Source organism: Anabrus simplex, chromosome 8 (assembly GCF_040414725.1).
Source record: "Anabrus simplex isolate iqAnaSimp1 chromosome 8, ASM4041472v1, whole genome shotgun sequence".
NCBI lineage: Eukaryota > Metazoa > Arthropoda > Insecta > Orthoptera > Tettigoniidae > Anabrus > Anabrus simplex.
In genome coordinates, this window is record NC_090272.1 from 129084057 (window position 1) to 129108292 (window position 24236).

The 24236-nt window shown below is 40.5% G+C and overlaps 1 protein-coding gene across 1 annotated transcript in view; it reads right to left on the minus strand.

Annotated features, from left to right (window-relative positions):
* The window catches only part of LOC136878884 (zinc finger protein on ecdysone puffs), a 304897-nt gene that overhangs the window by 231864 nt on the left and 48797 nt on the right, over positions 1 to 24236 (minus strand). Inside the window, exon 4 of the mRNA XM_068228845.1 lies at positions 18621 to 18673. Within this exon, the coding sequence (XP_068084946.1) occupies positions 18621 to 18673 (53 nt within the window). The remainder of the gene's footprint in view (positions 1 to 18620; positions 18674 to 24236) is intronic.

Genomic DNA, 24236 nt, shown 5'->3' on the forward strand with positions numbered 1-24236 from the left:
TGTCTCTTATTACTCCAATTATATGCAGGTGTTTTATCAGATGGCAGTGTCCTGTCAACAGTCCAACAACCCATCTTACATTTTCTCTGCTGAGATTCAACAGTTGTTTAATATGCTTCTTGTTTGGTCTTTTTATCAGTTCCTTTGCAAGCCTGCATCCTGGAGTAATTTTCCAGTTCTCCATTTGTTCCCTTTGTACCCATTTTTTTATGTAGTGTCGGGCTTGTCCATAGGAAATACCGCATACAGGTTCTGAGCCTTATAAAATGTGTTTCTGCCCTTTTCCTGGCCAGTTTATCTGCCTTTTCATTTCCTTCTATACCTGCATGCCCTGGTGCCCATATTATTCTGACAATGTTGTACTTTGAGAGCTTCCGGAGAAGTGAATGGCAATACCAGACAATTCTGGATATTATCCGGACTGCTTCTAGTGCCTTAATGCCTGCTTGGCTCTCCGTAAAAATGAAAATGTTCTTATTCCTAGAGTTCATTTTCAGATTTTCTTCAAGACGTGTTGTGATAGCTATCACTTCCGCTTGAAAGACTGTAGTGTGTTTGCATAGGCTCATCCGGATTGATCTCTCAGGTTTTCTCCCGTTGATCCCTCTTCCTGTGCCATCCCCAGTCTTTGAGCCTAACTACATCTTTTTCAGTATTCCATTTGTTGATATCCCAGTCTTCTTCTTCTTTTTTTTTTTTTTTTTTTTTTTTTTTTGGTATTATCTGGCTCTCAAACGGTTTTTCAATGTTGTACTTTGGTATCATATGATCACAAGGCATGGGTAGAACTTCCTCTGTTATTACTCTTGTTATTTTTACAGTCTCGTAGATTGGGTCTTTGTGCATTCCAGCACTCTGAATGTGCCATTCTATATGAACTCATTCTAGCCCGTCCTTTTATGAAACTGCATAGTGATGGGAGGTCTAGCAAAGTATTCAAGGCTTCTGTCAGCGTAGTTCTCATAGCCATAGTTATGACAATGCACGCCATCCTCTGTAGGCTATCCAATCTACTACTGACTTCCTTGGCTTACTTTCTGCCACCAGATGATTGCAGCATATGCCATCAACGGTCTAATGATCATTGTATATATCCACATTACCACTGATGGTCTTAGGCCCCATGCCTTCCCGATGGCTCATTTACATACATACAGCAAGTTCTTGGTCCGGGTTATGTTCCTTTCTATACGTGGATTCCAGGTTAGATTTTTATATAACACTATACCTTAAGTGCAGTGCCTGTTCTTCCATTATATCTTGTCCAAAGAGCTTCAGTGATCTCTTTCCCAATTTCCTCCTCCTTGTAAAAGGGACCAGAGTATCTTGTTCGGGTTGACCGATGGTTGTTCTTCCCGACACTAGTTCTCCACAAGGTTAAGTGAGCTTTGCACGAGGTCCTGGATAACACTCATCACCTTATGCCGCACCACAATCACTAGGTCATCTGTGTATCCATGTGTATAAAAACCTTGTTCATTGAGCATAGCTATGATTCTGTTCACCACGAGTTCCCACAGAGAGGAGGAGTTCCTCCCTGAGCACAGCCTCGGGTGGCCCTAACCATCAGCGTTTCTTCGAACAGGGTTCCTTTTATCTTCCTTCCATCTAACACGGATTTAATCCATTTGACGACAGTTTTACTCACCTTGCTCTTTTCCAATGCTTTGATCATAGAGTCAAAGGTTGTATTGCTGAAGGCTCCTTCTATATCTAGAAATGCCGCCAGTGAAATTTCTTTATATTCTAGGCATTCTTCTAGTTTACAAACCAACTGAAATGGCATATCGCTTTTAGTGTCCGAGGACAAGTTCGGCTCGCCAGGTTCAGGTCTTCTGATTTGACTCCCGCAGGCGACCTGCGCGTCGTGATAAGGATGAAATGATTATGAAAACGACACATACACCCAGCCCCCATGCCTGCGAAATTAACCAAGGAAGGTTAAAATTCCCGACCCTGCCGGGAATCAAACCCGGGACCTCTCTGACCAAAGGCCAGCACGCTAACCATTTAGCCATGGAGCCGGACACAAACCAACTGCTGGAGTGCTACTTCAGTGGATCTGCCAGGTCTATATGCAAACTGATTTTCATGTAACGTTGAGATCAGTTGCACCGTTCTGATATGTTTAACCAGAATTTTCTCTGAAGAAGATTAAACATAATGGTCTGTATGCTTTGGCTTGGGCATAATTTTCCCGTCCAAGCTTACGTATGAATACTGCTTTAGCTTCAGACCATGATTTCGGCATGTACCCTAAAGCTAGACTAGCTCTGAAAAGGTCGGTCAGGGCATTGACGAGTATTGAAAGTATCTCATCTGGCCCCATAGCCTTTATACGATGAAACGTGTCGACTGCCCATTTGACATGGTTAAGTTTTATTACTCTGATGGCACAGTTCCAGTCTGCACTTCGAGCTCCGGTCTCCTTTCCAACCGTTTCTTCTTCTGTCATCTTCTCAGCCTCAGGAAAGTGACACGCCATTAGTATCTCCAGCATGTCCCTCGCCGTCTGACTAAATGACCCATCCGGTTTCTACAGTGTTCCCACTTGATTTATATGGGTTGCTTTCAGAACCTTCTGGAGCCTTGCTGTTTCAGTGAGCTATTCCACTTCCTCACAGAACATTCTTCAAGATTTTCTTTTTACTTCCCGTACCTCTAGGTTATACTCTGTGAGTTTCCTAAAATGTACGTCCTACATACCACTTCTAGATGATATTCTATACAACATCCTAACCTCTTTTTTCATTTTGGCTACTTTGTTGTTCCATCACCTTACTTTTTTGGTGTTTTTCTTTGAGAGGACAGTTTTCATGGAATGAGTCTATAATGGCCTCTTCTAATAGTTCCACTGCCTCATCCAATTCTTTCTGTCCTCTCACGTTAGTTGGAATTGTTTGTACAGCCTTCCCTAGAACTTCTCTGTATCTGTCCCAGTTCTTTTTGGGTCTCTGTACATCTCAATCGCACATAGTCTCGCATCTATTACAAATTGGATGTGCTGGTGGTCTGCCAATGATGGTTCTTCCAGCACCTTCCAGTCTTTAATAAAGTTTGCAATATGCGTAGTGCTTAGTGTAATGTCTATTGCCTCCCTATAATGTTTATTTATTAATGTAGGCTGTTTTCCTAGGTTTGGTATTGTCAACTCAGTTCCAATAATAAACTCTAGGAAAGACTCACCTCTTGCATTGCAGTTCGCGCTGCCCCATGCAGTGTGGTGTGAATTTGCATATGCTCCAAAGACTAGATGTATGCCTTTCCTCTTTGCGTTGTAAATTATGTTCTCAACTTCTTCTGATAGGGGCAGTTGAGACATATGGGAGTTATGCAGAACCTATGGTTATTTCTCTGGACCCCTCCCAATTTCCAAGTTTAATCTTGGCCACGGTTATGTCCGCAACATAAGACATTTTATTTCCTGTTCACAAGAAGATTCCGATGTATTGTACATCAGCTTAGGTTCAGATTCTGCCAGTCCTGCTACACTGCCCTTGACTACCCCATGGTTCTTGAATAAGGGCCACGTCAATAGCCTCAGACTTGAACTTCCTGGCGAAATTGGCCACAGCTGCTTTTTTAAGCTGAAGATTGGCCTAAAGGACTTTCAGCTCCATCTTTACCAACATTGGGTTTCGTATTTCCCTTGATGGCTTGAAAATTGATCTGCCCAAGTCCGAGTATAGCCTTAAGGCTTCCCTTTTTGAGCTCTTCAAAGTCTCTTTCACCAAGGGCTAAAATGACTGTCTTTCCTGTCTTTTAGATTGAAGTGACATTCAGCACTCTCCACTCGTGTTAGAAGTTTGATATCGAGCTGATTGAATCTGGCAGCAGTCTGCTCCACTGGAGATTCTGTTGCCATTTCTTACTTTGAGTCAGCGACAGCCTGCCCAATTGGGACTTCTGACACCATTTTTTCATCTTGGGCTTGCTACCAGATCTGCTCTAGTGGAGCTTCCTTGGCTTCCCTTGATGTTGAAATTTTTGAAACTGGTTTTTTATAAGCAACCATATTTCAATCAATCATAGGGTTTTTGCCCCCTTTAGGGCCCTGAGTGTCGTTCTCACCATCCGTGGTGAGGCTACAGCCAGACATTGTCCTCCCGCAACTCAGGCTCTCCATAGCAGAGACTACGCCCCTCAGTCATCCAACCAGTGATCCGCCCCTGGCCCGAACCTAGCCAGGTTTGTTCCCCCTTCAGTAAGCCTATTCACGTGGTCTCCACTTGGCATTATCATGACTGAGTTCACAGCCATGACTTTCCCCCTAGGTTGGGATCGCCACTTTTCCAACCTGTGGCTCGTCCAGCCTACGTAGAGCAAAGTAATGTGTTGGTTCCAGCACCCCGCAGTGAACCTTCACCTCAATCACCAGCCCCACTTCACCTGAACCACGGTATCACCCATGTGGAGCAACCATGGATGCCTCTCTAGCATGTGTGAGCAAGGCCTCCACTTCCAAGCCTTGAACGAAGTACCCTACACCATCCTTCCAGAAGATCCACCGCCTGACTTTAGTGACCTTCCGCAAGTCATCAAACCTCAAGGACTTAGCATCGATGGACAGATGTATCTCCATGAAAAAATTAGACCCTTCGAATCAGAAGATATGAAGGATGTCCTGCTGTAACATCTTTCCCTGCTCCAACAACGCCTGCTTCTGTTTCGCCTCTTCTGCCAATAATTACACCATCATCATCTTTCTAACGCCTAAAAAAACAAGTAAGGCTCAGAAGAAAAAACCACCAACTCCAAGAAAATTCTTCCCCAAGAAGAGGTCTCGACCCACCTGCAGCTACTGTGGAGAGGTAGGACATCGGGACCAAATGGTGAAAAGGCATATAAAATGCTGAAAACACAGGCTTCAGCATGAATAACCGATATCCCTGTCTTATGCTGGCTGTGATAAACGATCATTAAGGTAGGTGATAATGTTTGTAAAGTGCAGCAGTGTTGCAATTAGTTGTCTTCAGTGACCTTCTGCAAATCAAAAAAACCTCAGAGACTTAGGATCGATAGATATATCTCCACGAAAAAATTAGACCGTAAATAATATCTGTTGGTAATTTTTGTTTAAAAAATTCTGTCAGAATACTGGTGAACGTGAAAATGTAAACGCCAGCATTACTTCCAAATAGTTTAGTAGTTATTTGTGTCACAAAGTAACCAGATTTTTAAACAGCTCTACTGAAAAGTTATGAAATCTTATGTTGTAACATTAATGTTAATTGAAGGCCTTAATTTCTTTCGGAGACATCAATTCAATTATACGATATTAGTTACATATTATGGAACACGACAGTACCTTTATCTCAATACCCGACATGTGATCCCTTTTCATATGCTCGCACACAAATTATGAAATGGAAATAGAAAATGAAGACAGTGTAAAATTAGAAGAACCCAACAAGCCTTACTCATCCCATGACCCTGATTTTGAGGAAAAAGATGACAAACCGCACAGACTGAGTCAAGTGGAATTGAGTGATCTCATTCGAGACCTTCACTTAACATGGGATAAGGCAGAACTTCTAGGGTCAAGACTACAGCAAAGGAATCTTCTCCAACGTGATGTCAGGGTCTCGCAGTACAGACATCAGAGGGAACTGCTTCCATATTTTTTTTTTCTTTTTTCAGAAGAAAAACAATCTTGTTTTTTGCTGCAACATTAATGGCTTGATGAAAAGTTTGAATTTGAATCATGATCCAACAGAATGGAGTTCTTTCAAAGATGCCTCCAAGCTTAGTTTGAAAGCTGTACTACTTCACAACAGCAACCACCTTCCATCTATTCCTGTTGGTCATGCAGTTCACATGAAGGAGAATTATGCAAACATGACAGCCCTCCTCGGCGCACTGAACACAAGTGGAAAATCTGTAGCGATCTAGAAGTCATAGCTGTACTCTTAAGAATGAAACTGGGGTACAATAAATAGTGCTGCTTTTTATGCATGTGGGACAGTAGGGATAGAAAATCACATTATATTAAAGCAGACTGGCGTACACGAAATCGTAACTCAAGTGAGAAAAATGATATTGCTGAGCCGCTTGTGGAGACTAAAGATGTTCTTCTTCCACCCCTACATATAAACATTGGTTTGATGAAAATTTTTTCAAAGGTATGAACCAAGAAGGACAAGCCTTTAAGTACTTAAGAGACAAATTTCCTACATTAAGTGATGCAAAAGTTAAGGAAGGTATTTTTGTTGGGCCACAAATTCGTCGGCTTATCAAGGATTTTGCGTTTGAACGAGTTTTGGAGGGGAAAGAAAAGGAAGCTTGGGAAGCCTTCAAGGGAGTTATTCATGGATTTTTAATCAACACAAGAGATAACTACACTCAGCTGGTGACAGTGCTTCTGCAAAAAATACCATCAACTCGGATGCAACATGTCTCTTAAAATCCATTTTCTCCCCTCCCACCTAGACCTTTTCCCTCCTAGTCGTGGAGCTGTTAGTGAAGAACACGGAGAAAGGTTCCATCAGGATATTTCTGTAATGGAACAGATATCAAGGCAAGGAATGAAGCAATGATTGCGGATTAGTGCTGGTTTCTGTGTAGGGATACTCCGGAACTTGCTTATAAGAGGCAGGCAAAAAGACGACCTCACAAAGCCACCACATGTTTCTCTTCAGACCCAACCACCTACTAGGTATTCTTCCATCAGACTACAACTCCTACAATGTTACTGTCAATTAAATTCCATTGTGGAGTTTTATCTCCCGTACGCAGTTATCAAACTGTGCCTCATAAAAGGCTTCTGATAAGTTCACCTGCATACACCCCATCAGTGGGTAGGGTCTGACACATCCCACTCTGAAGAGTCTAGTGTCAGACCTAAGACAAAATGCTGGTTAATAGAGCAAACGCCTGAAAAGCCATACATCTAATTTTTTTATATAATTTTTGATATGTTCTATTGGTGGAAAAATATCTAATTCCCTCCATGGGAACTTAGAATTTCCATTCGGGGTATGGTGGTCGGTGCCTGAGGGATGGGATGTGCGATTTTGGAAGTGGTGCAGGAATTCGGCTTCACACGATCAACCGTGTCCAGGGTGTATTGTGAATAGCTGAATGCGGGTGTCACTGTCCACAACAGATGAACTACCGACCGTCCAGCCACCCTCGATGACCGCGACCGGCGACATCCGAGACAGATTGTCAATAGTGACAGACGGGCAACCATGCAACAAATCACGGCTCAATTCAACACAGGCCGTGCTAGAAACGTCTCCCAGTGGACAATCCGTAGGAACGTGGGTTCTATGGGGTATGGGAGCCAGCGCCGCACACAAGTGCCACTGTTAACCCTACGTCATCGGGCACAACGACGCGCATTTGTCGCCAGTCACCAATGATGGACCCAGAAACAATGGCGAAACGTGATATGGTCCAACGAATCACGACTTCAACTGCACCATGCCGATGGAAGGCACCGTGTATGGCGCAGACCACATGAAGCGATGGATCCCGCCTGCCTCGAAGGTGTGGTCCAGGGAGCTTGTGTCTCTGTTATGGTCTGGGGTGCATTTTCCTGGTATGGAATGGGCCCCCTAGTCGTTCTGGAAGAGACTTTGAATGGTACGCGGTATGTTGAGCTGCTCGGAGGCCATCTCCACCCATTTTTGGCCTTCCATCGCCCAGACGGTTCTGTGGTGTTTCGAGATGATAATGCGCCGCCACATCACTCCCACGTCGCCCGGGAATGGTTCCAGAAACATGCAGCGGAAGTCCAACGACTGCCATGGCTACCCATGAGCTCCGATATGAATCCTATCGAGCATATCTGGGATGTCCTGGAACGCAGGCTCCGTGCCATGGATCCTGCACCCACAAACAGACCAGCATTGGCGGCCGCTCTGCAAACGATCTGGTGTCAGGTGCGTCCAGAAGACTACCAGGAACTTCTCGACTCACTTCCACGGTGTCTCGCTGCAATTCGCAGGGCCAGAGGAGGCCCCACACGCTATTAAGTGACTATCCCATGACATTTGCTAAGTCAGTATACACACGTGCACACCCTCATGACTTACCGACTGCAATAAATAATATGAATGACGACCTAGAAAGAATCTGTAAGTGGGCCGATGACCATGCATTAAAAATCAATGCCCAAAAATAGCAGTGTATTCTTTTAGCTACCCAAAAAACCCACGCACGACTTACAGACGTCCATACCCACTCAGTAACATTAAGAGGCACTCAGTTACAATTCAGACACAGTTAAAAACTTGGGGATGATAATGGATAAAAACCTTAGTTGGAACGATCACGGTATAGGTATATGACAGCGAGTGTTTTATTTCTTACATTCCCTTAAGAAACTCAGAAATTTACTCCCCCAAAATGTAAGAAAATTGCGTATCCAAAGTATGGTAATGCCAATATTCGACTACTGTGACACAGTATATAGTAACCTGAACGCCTTACTTTCCATCAAACTCCAAAAGGCACATAATGCATGTGTTAGATGTATTTCAGATATACCAAGGTTTAGTCATATTTCTCCAGGATTTGATAGACTTTCACGGCTACGCTTAAGAGAGCGACGAAATTTACACGCTCTTTCCCTGTTACATCGTATACTGAACCTTAACACTCCTGAATACCTTGCCACACAACTCCATTACCTAGCATCACCTTCTACTATTCCTACCAGATCATCCACCTCAGTACTTAGCATTCCCATTCACTGCTCAACTGGCTACAGTAGATCATTTGTAATCACCGCCAGCCAAATTTGGAATTCCCTACCTGCTGAAATTAGGAGCGTGTCAAACCACCTCTGCTTTAAGAAACTCTAATGGAAAATTCCAAGTTCCCATGGAGGGAATTGGATATTATCTGTCAAACTTGGTTAATAAATAATTATTATTATTCATAAAATAGTAGGATTAGATCATAGCTAAGTTATTAGGTTAATTACACGTTAAAAAGATATTAAATTGTAGATAATTTAGTGTATATTTAACTCTTCGTGTAGGTGTAAGTATGTTCGGACAGAATAGCAGGCTTCACAGCCTGAGTCCCGCCATATAAAACAAGACAATAAATAAATAAATTAACTACTTGACCTGTGTAGAAACCATAATTTAATCTCAAAATCTACATGTTTTAAGAGGAAACCTCAAAAACTCAAAACATGGAAACACCCTGACTACACTAAAGGAGAATGGCAACTGGATCACATCTGCATGGACAAATACCACCACAAAGAGATCTATAACGTCAAAGTCCTCCGAGGAATAGACACAGCTTCAGATCACTACGTAGTTAAAATTGAACTCACCCCCCAGAGGAGACAACAAAAGCAAGCCCTTAAAACTAAAAGAAAAATAGATCCAACCCAGCTAATCAACAACAAAAATTACCAGAAAGCAACTGAAAAAATAAAAATCACAGACAAACTTGAAGACTTAGTACACAACCTTAAACAAATTGCAGAAGACCTAGCTCCAATTAAACCACGTAAAAAACACCAATGGTGGAACAGTGAATGTGATGAAACAGTGGAGAAAAGACATCAGGCATGGCTATAACATCAGTCCCAAAAGACAGAAATATCCCATCAAAAGCTAGTAAAACAGAGAAAAGAAACTACCCAAGTCTTAAGAAGAATAAAAAGACAACATCATAAGGACACCCTGCAGTTAACTGAAGAACAGTTCAGTAAAACTAAATCAAGGGACTACTACAAAACCTTCAGAAAGCAGCTCCAAAAATATGAACCCCCGACCCTACTGATGAAGGATGAAGATGGTAAGCTGGCCCATAACAATAAAGATAATGCAGAAATTCTGGCTAAACATTTCAACAAGCTTTTAAATTGTGAGGAACCTACTGAACTCCTTCATTTGGATACCAACACCCCGATAAAAACATCAATCCCCCCCACAATAAAGGAAGTCTACCAAGCTCTGAATAAATTAAAAAACTACAAAGCGCCAGGAGAAGATCAGACCTTTGCGGAAATCTGGAAATATGCAGGAACTTCAGAAAAAGTTGCCCTCCATCAACAACTTGTCTCTATCCGGATTAAAGAAGAGCTACCAGAACACTGGACAACAGCCCTCATTCATCCTCTGCACAAAAAAGGGGACAAAACCAACCCTAATAACTACAGGGGAATCTCGCTCCTAGGCATAACATACAAAATATTTTCAATAATCATCCTTAACAGGATAAGTTTACAACTTGAGAAAGAACTAGGAGAATATCAAGGAGGTTTCAGACCCTGGAGGAGCTGTCCTGATCAGATCATGAGTCTTAAGTTGATAATGGACTATAACAGGAGAAGAAACAGAGATATGGTGATAACATTTGTAGTTTTCAAGAAAGCTTATGATTGCATCCATAGAGAATCTCTGTCTAAAATTTTAAGACATCTTGGACTACACCCCAAATTAATAAACATAATAAAATTGACTCTCACCAATACCAAGTCAAAAGTGAAGTTTAGGGGTGAAACATCAGGGACATTTGAAATTAAAACTGGACTACAGCAGGGAGATGGGCTCTCACCACTATTATTTAACTGTGCTCTAGAAATGGCAATGAGGGTATGGTTTAGAAAATGTCCCCCCAAAATAAAGATTGGCCAAAAAATCAGAACAAATTGCCTGGGTTTTGCTGACGATTTAGCATTACTAGCAGTGGACATAAAAGAAGCAAAAACCCAGATATCAGAACTTCAAAACATTGCAAATAAAATTGGCCTCAAAATATCATTTGAAAAAACAGAAATTATGCCCCAAAAACCAACACAGCTAAAAGAAGTCACCATAAATGGTAATAAAATCAAAATAGTAACTCAGTTTAAATATCTTGGAGAAGTAATAACACATAACTTACATGAAAAAAATCTCAATTCAAGTCAGAACAAATAGATTAGCTAAAGCACAAAAATTAACATGGGATATCTACAAAAAGAAATGTCTATCAATAAATATAAAAATAAAACACTACAACACAGTTATAAAACCGGAAGCTACATATGCAGCAGAAACACATTTTTACCTGAATAAACAATCAAAGACTGACAGACTTCAGAAAATTGAAAGGAGGATTGGAAGAACCTGTATCAACAAAAAATATCAGAAAGATGGACAGTGGCGGTTAATACCTAACAAAGTCGTGTACAAAGAGCTAGAACCCATTACAGATACTATGCGTAAGAGGAGACTGGGATTCTTTGGACATATCATGAGGATGCAGGACTCGAGACTTCTGAACCAACTAGTACAACACAATCTCGTCTCAAAAAATACCACAACAGGATGTAAATGGATCAGAGAAGTAAGAGAGGATCTGAAGGAAATAGGCCTTATAACAGAAGACACCAAAAATAAGATAAAATTGAATACAAAACTCAAGAATACAAACCTCCACTTTACCCTTGCACAAAACAAACCAACAACACGCACATTTTCAACTGAGGAAAGGGCACGAAGATTGGAGCGTCTAAAGAAGTACTGGGAGGACCGCAATGCCCCAACAATCCCTTCAAAGAGACCTGAACAACGGACTGACTAAAGTGATCCTATGTGGTCATAAAATAAGAAGAAGAATTAATTAATTAATTAAGGCCAGAAAAAGGACAGCCACTTGGCAGTTGTCTTCTTAGCCTTTTAAGTGCTGAGTTACCAGTTCACTGTTTCGTACCTCAGTGCTGAGTTTTTTTTATACATATGTACAAAATTTTGTAGAATCCTCAATTATCACTGGGGTGATTAGCTTAAAATGTTTATGAATGTTGGTTGTTTATAAATCTAAATGCAAATGGAAAATCCTACACTTATGTTCAATATTATTTTGAGAGAAAACAAAATTACACTTATGTACCCAAGCGAGCATTATCATTATATAAAGTAAAGAGCCCAAAATATTATCATTTCCTAAAATCTGTAGGCAACTAATACATGGAACTTTTTAGAAGTATATAAGTTGATTTTTCAAAATACTTTCCAAACCTGGAATGTGGTGATAGTTAAATGTTTTCTACTGGACTTTTGTGATGAAGATTTGTTCAACTATCTGCACCAAATCCACTGGCACAAAAGTTTCCAAAAAAATCAATGATTTTCGGGTTGTCATCAAACATTACTTGGATCTCAGAGCCTGTCACAGTTACTTGAAACTCTGGTGCAGAAAAGTAATCCGTCCGCCGCGAAAAAAGTGATAAAACAGCTTTTGTACTCACCGTGTTTTTCTTCTTTCGTTTACGAGGCTCTATTTCTCTCTCACATACACTATTTTCGGCACTCTATCACTCTCACGTTCAAAATTGCTTAACAATTCGTTAAAATGATCATCTCCATCATCACCTTCCCCTGTGGTTAATAACTGAAAGATTCTGTGATCCGAAATAACATTGCTGCAAGAGCAACTAGATTTTTGTTCCGCCATGTTTGTTTACATCACAAATGAACTCCACAGACGTCTACAAAAAGCTCTGTAAGTTACTTCCCAAGCTATAATCTCCGTTCAATTAGTTCTACATAATGCCCAACAGACGGCAGAACATGTCAAGGATCAAACCAAGGTCTGTGTAGGGAGGTCAAGTCACGAATGCTACTTATGGAGCTGCCATATTGGGTCTTTAAGCGAGCGTAACCAAAGGCAAGTGTATTCGAATTTAGGGGATTTTGGTACCGTACATTGCAATAAAAACAAAATACCAGCTATTTTTCATATAGAATTAAAGTGGGCATTTACTATTTATGCACATATAACTGTATAACACTTAAATGACATGAATACATTCACAGCTATTTGAATAGGAAGATAATTGACAGAGCCTGAATTTCATTGTTTTTTATTTTTAGAAACAAGGATCTTTTACTTCCTTACAACTTGGTCGTACTGTGTTTCTTATTAATATAATCTGTCAAATACGTAATATTATTGACAGAAAGATGAGGTAATCCACTTAATACATCACAAAATTAGTCCTTCAATCTGTACAGTACCTGTGTCATATTATGATTACCAGTACATGAAATACCGTACTGAACTTGAAGTACCGTACTGTACTAAAAGTACTAAAAGACAGTTGTAGTAAATTACCTTCAGCATTTTCTTCATTACCGATGCTGTGTTTCTATAAGGTTACCTCAGTATGTTAACAAGCACTGAATGCCTCTCGAGTTGAGTGCATTAAATTATGTACGGTATCGTAACTGTTGTTAACTATTTATGTGGCAATGTCTTTGGGTTCTAAAGCAGAAATACTCTGCACATATGCAGCGAGAATAATGTTTTAGAAACTCTTAAGCAGTTTATTGATAACCCATGCAGCTATATAATACAAAGTGGTGGTGGTGATTATTGTTTTTTTTTTTTTTTTTTTTGCTAAGGGCTTTACGTCGCACCGACACAGATAGGTCTTATGGCGACGATGGGATGGGAAAGGCCTAGGAGTTGGAAGGAAGCGGCCGTGGCCTTAATTAAGGTACAGCCCCAGCATTTGCCTGGTGTGAAAATGGGAAACCACGGAAAACCATCTTCAGGGCTGCCGATAGTGGGATTCGAACCTACTATCTCCCGGATGCAAGCTCACAGCCGCGCGCCTCTACGAGCACGGCCAACTCGCCCGGTGATTATTGTTTTAAGAGGAAGTACAACTAGGCAACCAACCTATATTAACACTAATCAGAAAAAGATAAATGGAAGGGGTCCAACACTTCGAAAAATGAAGGTGTCGGCCAAAGAAAGATGAAGGCCACAAAGTGGGTGGATATGAAAAATTTCCTAGGCCTCGAACGTACTAATGCCGCCGCGGTCGGAAAAGAACAAGTGTTGACCAGCGGAGGTCCGATGGGATGGAAAAAGTGAGAGCCTGACACAAGTGAAAGCAATGTCAAGACTCAGCTAAGGGCCTCGTGGACACAGTCCAAAATACATTTCCAGGGTGGGACAGTAGAATAATACCCACGGTATCCCCTGCCTGTCATAAGAGGCGACTGAAAGGGTCTCAGGAGCTCGTAACTTGTCAGCGTGGGTTGGCGACCACAGGGCTCTTAACCGAGTCCTAACATTGCTTCCACCTACTTCTGTCAGCCTCCTCACTTTCACTTATCCTATCCGACCTTCCTTGCCAACTCTTGTTCTCAATCAATCACCACTGATCTGCATTTAGGGCAGTCGCCCAGGTCACAGATTCCCTATCTGTTTGTTTACCTACTCTTTTCTTAAATAATTGCAAAGAATTTGGAAATTCTAACTGCTCTTCCTATAAACAAATATTCATCCCAATTTGTCCTCTTGAATTCCAACTTTATCTTCATATTGTGATATTTCCTACTTTTTAAAACACCACTCAAACTCGTTCGTCTACTAATGTCATTCCACGCCATCTCTCCACTGACAGCTCAGAACGTACCACTTAGTTTAGCAGCTCGTCTCCTTTCTCCCAAGTTTTCCCAGCCCAAAATTCGGAACAAAAAAATGTCTAATGCTACTATTTTAATTATTGTAGACAAATGAGGTAATCCACTTAATACATCACAAAATTAGTCCTTCAATTTGTTTTAATCCTGATACTAGTTTCGGCCTATTGACGTCCGAAACGGGGGAGGGGCTTATGGTAAGCTGTTTCCAATATGGCGGCGAGATAGTGACGGGAAGTAAACATGACAGTGATCGGGTGTGCGTCTGTAGGATTTATTAAGTATTCAAAATGTCTTTGGTGTCGTATGCGCAACTGTTGAGAGTTGTCGGAGATTTCACGTGTCCATTGGTGGAAGGGAAAGAAATATTCAAGCATAATTACTTGATATGTGTAGGTAAAAAGTTTGAAACCGAAGATGAAACTGGTGTTGTAGCGTTGTGTTTACAATCATGCTACATCGATTCAAAACCGCACAAAGTTAATGTTGTCTTGAACAAGGGGGTGAAAATGTGAAGTGGAACTGTATATGTAAAGAGGGTTTGTCAGAGAAATGTTACCGTTGACACACTGATTCACCTTAACAGTTAAGCTACTGTAATTTTCCACTATTAGAGGTTATGGAGTAATTTCTTGTTGATTTGGTCCATGCCAAAGCCTTAGCCAGGTGACGGGGGAGTTACCTGTTTTATAAACTGTAATCTTGGGGAAGAAAGAAAATAATAATTCTACTAAGTAAATGTTGTAAAGCAAATAAATCCTAAGCTTTATACAGGCTTGTGTTGGAACAGCCCACATAAACTCAATGTTCTTCCATTTTTACCATCAGCACAAAATTTAGAACTTAGAACCGACAATAATAAGTATAAAAATTATAACTACCTACAGAATGTGTAGACCAAAGTTGGAAAATTATAATTTAAGAGTACTATAACCTCTACAGCCACAGCTGTTTGGGGTTGAAGTATACTTGGTTTGTCCAATTCTACCAAATAATTAGGTTATGGCTTCTAATTTAAGATGACCGGGCGAGTTGGCCGTGCGGTTAGGATCGTGAAGCTGTGAGCTCGCATCCGGGAGATAGTGGGTTCGAACCCCACTGTCGGCAGCCCTGAAGGTGGTTTTCCGTCGTTTCCCATTTTCACACCAGGCAAATGCTGAGGCCACGGCCGCTTCCTTCTCATTCCTAGACCTTTCCTTTCCCATCGTCGCCATAAGACCTATCTGTGTCGGTGTGACTTAAAACAAATAGCAAAAAAAGTTAATTTATGATGGAAAAACACTAGGCTACATATTAAATGCAGCACTTAATTACTACCAGTTAAAGATATTACTCACATGTAGATAGTTAATTTACTGTCTGCTGTTACACATATGAAGAAGTTTACAAAGAGCGGATTACATTCTAAGTGCGGCACAGAAGTATTAGGCTACAAGTTTATCAGTATTTTTGATGTAGCTAAATCTTTGTGAATACAAATTAGAGACAATAAGTATCAATGAGTACAATAAACAGTACCGATACCTACGCTGTGGAAAGAAGTCGTCTTCACAAGAATGCAGACTGCACACTGTCATATATCGCGTAACGCGTTTTCCAATTGACAGCGCGGAAACCCATCTTTCTCTCTGAACTTTTTGTACAGGAAAGTAGTGAACAGATTTCGCATCCGTTTTATACGATTTGCAACCGTATACAGAGCAGTACCTCCTGAAATTTGACAATTTTCTTTCTGTTTCCATCACGACGTCAATGCTTCGCCATGTAAATAAATCTCACCAGTCACTATGTTGCAGCTTCAACATTCTACCGCGTGGCTGCGCCATCCAACTTTTCTGACGTCAATTAATATTATGCCATCATTAGCCATGAGATCGTAAACATCTGAATCTATCTATTTTTAATTACCTTCATTTCGAAGCGTTGGATCCCTTCACTTTTCCCTCTCTGATTAGTGTTAATAGAGAATGGTCGCCCAAGTTGTACTTCCTCCTAAAACAATAATTACCACCTCTACAACCAGAATATATTGTGCAGGTCTATGCCTACAGTTTTTACTCAGTGAGCTCTCCTTTGCTTATCTCTCGGGAAGCGAAACACCCTAATTCCGTCAGTTAACTTATTTTGACAATTTGGTGCGGCACAGTATCCCATTTTCATTCAAAATACAAGTAATAACTCACATCATCACATCGGGCACGCCCACATAACGATATTTAAGACCCAATATGGCCACCACCGCAAAGGATTGTGGTAGCGTGACCAGACCTTCCTAGACTGACCTTGATCAAACTGGCACTCGAAAGTGAACCGGAAAACTTAAAAAAATTAAAATCCTTGCGCACCGTCTACAGACGGGCGTAGCACTGGTGGACCAGCCGCGTCAGCCCGTCTATAGGCAGACGTAGCACTCATCGGGTTAATTGCTCTCAGCTTGTTGGCAGTTCGGATAGCTAGCCACTTCAATTCCCAAGTTGACAAGATGGTTCAACGTAGCTGAAAACAAATATCCATAGCAGGTACGTTCATAGCTAAATGCGGTAAAGATGCTTCTTCTTTAGCAGCTTCATCCACAAGTTCATTTACCACAATCCCAACATGGCTTGGGAATCACGCGAAAGCGATTCTGGTGCCAGCATTTCACAACCTGGCTATGTCATGAATCTGCCACTTCAGTCCTCAGCTAAGCTCGTCTTCATGTATCTAAACAGTTTTCCTTTTATGTTGGTAGAAGAGCGTACCCATATGTCAATGACCCACATTCCTCAGCTCCCCTCTTAACCCAGCCCTCACCCCTCCCATACGCTAAGGCAATGGGATCCATGCGAATAAGACAGCTGATGGACCACTTTCTACTGTGGTCACCTAAATTCACTATCCACTGCAGCTCGCCTGAAAGAACTGCAGGCTATTTTTGAAATGAATAAGGTGCACTGTGTTGGCAAATCAGAAAGGTAGTTACACTGAGATTTACAGTCTTCTGCATAAATCTAGAGGGATACTTGCTCTTGTGACATGACTGCACCGGCAGATGAGATAGAATAGCGTTTTACTACAGGAGTGAAAATGTAAGATTATCTGCACCTCAGACCCAAGCCTTCCAATGCAATGTGAGTATATGTTTTTGAACTCAACTGTAATAAGAAAAGATTATTTCCTTCACAACAATATCAAGCAAGCTTGATGGTATATAAGAGTAACAGTAGACCAAAACGAAAACAGTACGTTCAAGACAGCCAGCTGGGAAAAAAATCAAACTTCCCGTAACAAATATCACAGGGTCAATATACCTGAAATATAACAGAACCATCTTCACCTGATGTTTATTAAAGTACTGAAAAGGAATAAACAAGCGCCTGTATATATGACTTGATTTCAGTTGATTTAAGGGCAACACAAAGTTCCTGTGCTCTAAAGCAACCTATTTCCTTTGTACACTGTCATTCTCCTCCATGAATTGGACCTGTTCATTGGTGTTGCTGTCATGTCAAGATACTGTTTCAATTTTATGTTATGATTTTATCTTGTCACACAATTTTCACTGCTTTCCCAATACCCCAATGATCACATTTTTTGGTGCAGAAAGATCTCTTAGTGTCTGCAATGCAATAGCCTGTTGCTATTTCTTGACGGATGCAGTATTTTTACATCTGTCTTGGCACAGGCCAAAGCGAAATGAAGCTTCCACCAAAGTCTGTCATGCTTATGGCTGTGACAGTGAAAAAGGAGCGAAAGTATGGGTGGTGCAAAGTAATGACCATTCAGAGCATCAGTAGTGCATCCAGAAGTTATGAAAACAACTACCCAGAGGGCCAGTTGTGCAGCAGTAGTACTTTCTGGCCCAAAGAAGAAAGCAATGGCAAACTATCACACCATTCATCATGTCTCGCACGACTCGTTATAACACAGTCATAATTTTTTGCGGCTTTTTAAACTTTGGTGGTAATTTTTGAGGATCCAACTAGCCCCCGAGCTGAAGGCTTAACAGACAGACCCAATATCCAAACAACTGTACCTGCAAAGGTTGCCAGTTTGTATGACACCATATTCAACGTCCTGTTCAAGGACTACAGATACTTTAAACAACTTCTTCATAAATTTAGAAATGTTAAAATGTAAGAATACAAAGTATTAATTTTTCCAATTAAATGACAATGAAAACCTCAATTTAAAAAAAAAATTACATATCAAATTACCTACTTTCACATATATTCAAGAAATACTCACCCCTCTGAAACGGCGATACCCTGAATACCTCACTGCACCGCCACCACCACCGCCTGTAAATTGAAAAAAAAGAAGCTTGTAGTTTTACACGACTGTTGATATTGTTATTAATAATCTTGACCATAGTGGCCAGTATTTGATCCATATTGACTTGATCACAACAAATATGTAGGTGGATGGTCCGCCTAGTCAATACTAAATACTATTAGTATTGTCCGACTCGTTGGCTGAATGGTCAGCGTACTGGCCTTCTGTTCAGAGTGTCCTGGGTTCGATTCCCGGCCGGGTCGGGGATTTTAACCTTCATTGGTTAATTGCAGTGGCCCGGGGGCTGGGTGTTTGTGCTGTCCCCAACATCACTGCAACTCACACACCACACATAACACTATCCTCCACCACAAAAACACGCAGTTACCCACACATGGCAGATGCAGCCCACTCTCATCGGAGGGTCTGCCTTACAAGGGCTGCACTCGGCAAGAAATGGCCACACGAAAAAAAAAAGTATTAGTATTACTAATTACTAGTATTACTAATACTAAATAGTATTTGTATTGACTAGGCAGACCATCCACCTACATGTTTGTTGTGTTGATATTGTGGTCATAGCCATTAAACCTTCAATCTTACATGCAGTCTAAATAACAAACATGAACATGATTTCCCATTGCACTGACCGCCATGAGAAAGCAGCAATAATGCCACTTAGCTATCATACATCAAAACTAATACTGTATTTACAACTAAACAATTCAATACAAGAGAATGAATTAAAACATACGGTAAAATTTCATTTCATAATATTTGAAGTCGTAAAGGAAACATGTTCTAAAAATTCACAGTAACAACTTCTCTCCCAATTTATACTCTTATACCGGGCGAGTTGGCTGTGTGGTTAGAAGTGCGCAGCTGTGAGCTTGCATCCGGGAGACGGTGGGTTCGAACCCCACGGTCAGCAGCACTGAAGATGGTCTTCCGTGGTTTCCCATTTTCTCCCCAGGCAAATGCTGGGGCTGTACCTTATTAAATGCCACGGGCGCTTCCTTCCCATTCCTAAGCCTTTCCAGTCCCATTGTCGCCATAAGACCTATCTGTGTCGGTGTGATCTAAGGCAAATTGAAAAAAAAATACTCCTATGAAAATGTAAAATCAACATGGTGCAGCAGTATTTTTTTTAATAAGAAAAGTCCTAGGGTTTCAAGAGATTTTCGTGCAGGCTTGCTACAGATTCCATGAGGAAAAGAGCACTATGCTGTATGACGTGAGTGATGAAATGAGAATAGGTATGAAATTGTAAGAAATTTTACATTTAATTAATCCTCTTAGGCAGGCATTACCATACACCAACCTCCTGCATATTTGTTATACACCTTTCTAATATGCAGGAAAACAAAGATGTCCTTTATTTCCCCCAATGTTCCACAATCACCCTAGCAGCAATAGTACCTGCTGATGCCTAATTAGACCTGAAAACGGAGATGTCAAATTTCAAACGTGGTTGTCCGTAGTGCCATAGTCTGCTGCAGATAAGAGAAGCCTGTATAACAATATAACTGCCACTTTTTGTTGTAAAAAGAGACGAGTCTTGCACTGTCCTTCGATGCATCAGTACATTTCATGACCTCCATTTCAATTTCTTTTTTTTTTTTTTACACTAGCGCGGACAGTATTCGCACTCTCCTTCACGTTTAACTGAAAAATCAAACTTGCACGTTCCACAGAACACGTGTTTAGGTTAAAATTTTTGTAGTCTTATGCATAAAAAGTCTTCTGTGTAATACAGTAATACAGTAATACTGATTTGCTGCAGATCGTTTGTTCCATGATTACTCTGCTCTTCACTGTTCTTACCATAAACTTGAATTTACCCCTGCTGTTAGTAATAATTCTGAGGCCAAGATGTTGGTGTTGGTGTCCAGAGAAGGGGTTTGCATGCGCAAATGACGATGGAGAGCTCGGCCACTTCAGTATGCCGTGAGTGAGCAGAGGTGCACTTTTCTGTTGTGCAACGCATTATTACCAAATTTCTTGCAAAGAGGACACTAAACCTTGCAGACTCAAGTGTACAAGTGGGCTAAAAAAATTTGTGGCAGGAAGAGAAGCTCTGGGATATGAACCTCACGAAAGGAGACCGCGGACAAGCATTACTGCAGACAATATTGTTGGCATTCGTGACATTATTGGTGAAGATCGGCGAACAAAAATTTTGCAAATTGTTTTAAACATAGGAATAAGTTACGGAAGTGTTCAACCAACATCCGATATGTACTCCAGAAAATTGTCTGCCAGCTGGGTTCCACGTCTGTTCAACAGGAAACAAAAAAACTATGCCAGGAAGTTTGTCAGACTCCTGCGTTGCTCCGAGGAAGAAGGAGAGAATTTCTTGCGTCGTATTGTGACCTGTGATGAAACTTCGGTGCATGGAGTGGCGGCGAAGAGACAAAACAGGTCCGGCCAAAGCCAAAACACACCCGTCTGCTGGAAAGGTGCTTGCAACAGTTTTCTGGAACTACGCGGGCATTTTACTGGTGGACTTTTTTCACGAATATAGGACAATTAATGCAGCCTATTACTGTCGCCTCTTGGATAAAGAAAAGGCTGCGTATCAAACAAGCAACCAATCTGAAACGCCATTCTTCTCCATGACAATGCAAGGCCGCATACTGCCGCTTTAACATGGGAAAACATGGAAGAAATTCACCGGAAACCAATGGAACAGCCACCGTACAGTCCCGATTTACCGCCCTGCATCTACTTTTTTTTTGGACCACTAAAACAAGACTTAGGAAGAAAGCGGATCGATAATTTTAATGAGAGTGTAGAAGAGTTTGTGCGCAACTGGCTCCATACATTTCTTTTTTCTATCAGAACGGCATAAAACACCAATCCGATCGAGAAAATGTGTATCAAAGACAGGACACTATGTAGAAAAGTGATCTCCCTATGTGTATTTTTTGGTTGAAGCAATAAATTTTTAAAAAATCCTGTTTACATTTGATCCGCCCTCTTATTTTTGGAAAAAAAAAAAAAAACATGCAACAGAAGTAAAAATCACCAAAGGCAATAGAACAGAAACTGGCACAAATGCCAGAAATTTACATTCATCAAAGTTGTTACAATGGCTGTTAAAGGTTGTAAGCAAATTACTCTATTTCACCGTTTTTTTCATGAACTGTTTTCTAACATCAAGTCTCCAACGCACGAAACTACTCTTTTTTTTCATGTTCGCAGGGGAAATGAAGAATAAAGTGCATTTTGATTTCGTGAAACCCGTAATAATCTGTACAGCTTCTGTATTACTGTAGTACATGTGAGCAAACTCTAGAAACTATGGATAATCTGCAGTAGTAGCAAATCTGTGAGAGCATCGTCAGAAGAGAAAATTAATCCCCCAAAAGACACACACAGAAATAACAGAGGAAAAGTGAATGAAATGGAAAAAGTAGACAATAATGCTATATGTTTAATATCTCCTTAACTGCACTTAAAGAAAAAAACCTACACGATGTACCAGTTTTAAGACAATCGAGACATTACTGTGGCAGTTATTAAAACATTAAACTGATGTAATCTGTGTGACGTGACTCACAGGCTACGGTTCCCAGCTATATAAGCTGAACCCAAATCATACTCGATATCCAGTCTACTATCCACAGCCGTACCATGCAGTTTGGCTGTCTGATAAGATCAGAAAATCTGCATAAACTATTGTGTTAAAAGACTCAGCTAATTTTAATGCTACAACAGTACATGAACTTCCTATGATCACATAGCACGAGTTGAGATTAGTGCAAATTTTTTATGTTTAGGGCATAGTTGTTTCTCGAGTTACGTAAATAATTCCAATAGTGGTTGACCATTTACTTCACGAGTCTTAAATTCAGAATATACATTTATCTTCATTCATCAAGAAAGAACTTGTACATTTAGAGGCTGTGTCTGAGAGTGTAAATAAATTTTAATGGTTATGACCAGGTGTAAGAACTTGTAAATACTCATTCTACCTATCAAATTCCGAGGGTTTTTTATTTCTAAGTCAACATCGGAACTTTATTTATTTTTCACAACAAGACTCATTTTACTTTGATACAAGTGTAATGGACTAGAATAACGCAGAAACAATTCTCTAAACCCATGTGTAATTATTAGAAATATCAAGCTCGATTAGTAGGTTGTTAGTATTTTATTATGACTCGTGAGGTGTGACTATGAAGTTGGTCACGTCTATTGGTATTATTCTTTACATTAGCTATCAACAGACTTTATTTAGCATAAATCGTGGTCATATAATGTATTATGTGTGTATTGTCTGATCTGTCTTGTGTAACAAAATATGCGAGGTTATGTCATGATATATCTGCTGTATGTATATCAATAACACTTTATTTAATGTAAGAACACATACTTAACAGTATATAATTTATTATAACCTGTAAATCATCATCATCGGTTTGTCCTTCCAGAACGCCAGGTAGGGTGTTTGAAAACAAGCGTCTTCCGAAGTTGCATATTCAAAAAGATTTTGTTGTCCATGACAGATTCCCAATTCCATTCTCTTCTCTCCATATCTTCCCTCAGTTGGTCCATTCATCTTCTTCTTGATCTTCCAGCTGGTCTTCTACCTGTTATTCTCTTTTCCAAATAAGCACATGGTAACCTTATGCTATTCGTTCGTTTAACATGCCCAAACCATCTAAGTCTAGATTACCTAAGCCTTTCCTCCATCATTTAGATCTAGGTTAGATCGGATCCCATCATTTCTCACATGATCAAGACGTGTCTTTTGGAGGGCAATTCTAAGAAATTTTATTTCACCGGCTTGATTCCTACTACAATCCTTTGATGTTAGTGTGCAGGTTTCCGGAGTACATGTAAGGATGGGAATGAAATATGACTTGTACAAGGTCATTTTTGTTCTTTGTGGGACCTTCTTATCCCATAGTAGGTGTCTTAACGATACTGTAAAAGTTAGAGCATTTGGTTACTCTGTTTGTTATTTCTATCTCAGCTCTATTATCAGCCATTACGCATGCTAAAATATCTGAATTGGTGTACTACTTCAATTTGGTGGTCCTGTAGTTTTATGTTGCATTCTGTATTATGTCTGCTGATTTTCAATGCTACTGTTTTTGATGGGTTCAATTTCATTCCATAATAAAACTTCTTACACCATGCATTCAGATTATTTTGCACTCCCTCCTCTGTTTCATCCCCAATTGCCACATCGTCTGTAACCACCACAGACTGAAGATCTTTATTTTTATTACCTTTTCCTTTTAGTTCCTTTAAAATGGTATCCATAACTGCTATGAATACAAGAGGTGTTAAGACACTTCCCTGTTGTACTCTTTTTATTTTACTGAACCAGAGTGACTATCTCCAATAGTGACACATCTTTTGCAGTCAGTATATAGCATTTGGATCTTCCTAATAAGGTACTCCGGTACACCAAGTTTTCTAAGACTTTTCCAAATAGTTGATCTAGGAACATTATGATATGCCTTTTCAAGGTCCATAAACACAATAATTAGGTCTTTTGCTCTTTCCCAGACTTTCTCTGCCAACATCCACAAACAAATATCAGATCTGTCATACTTCTCCCAGCCCTAAAGCCAT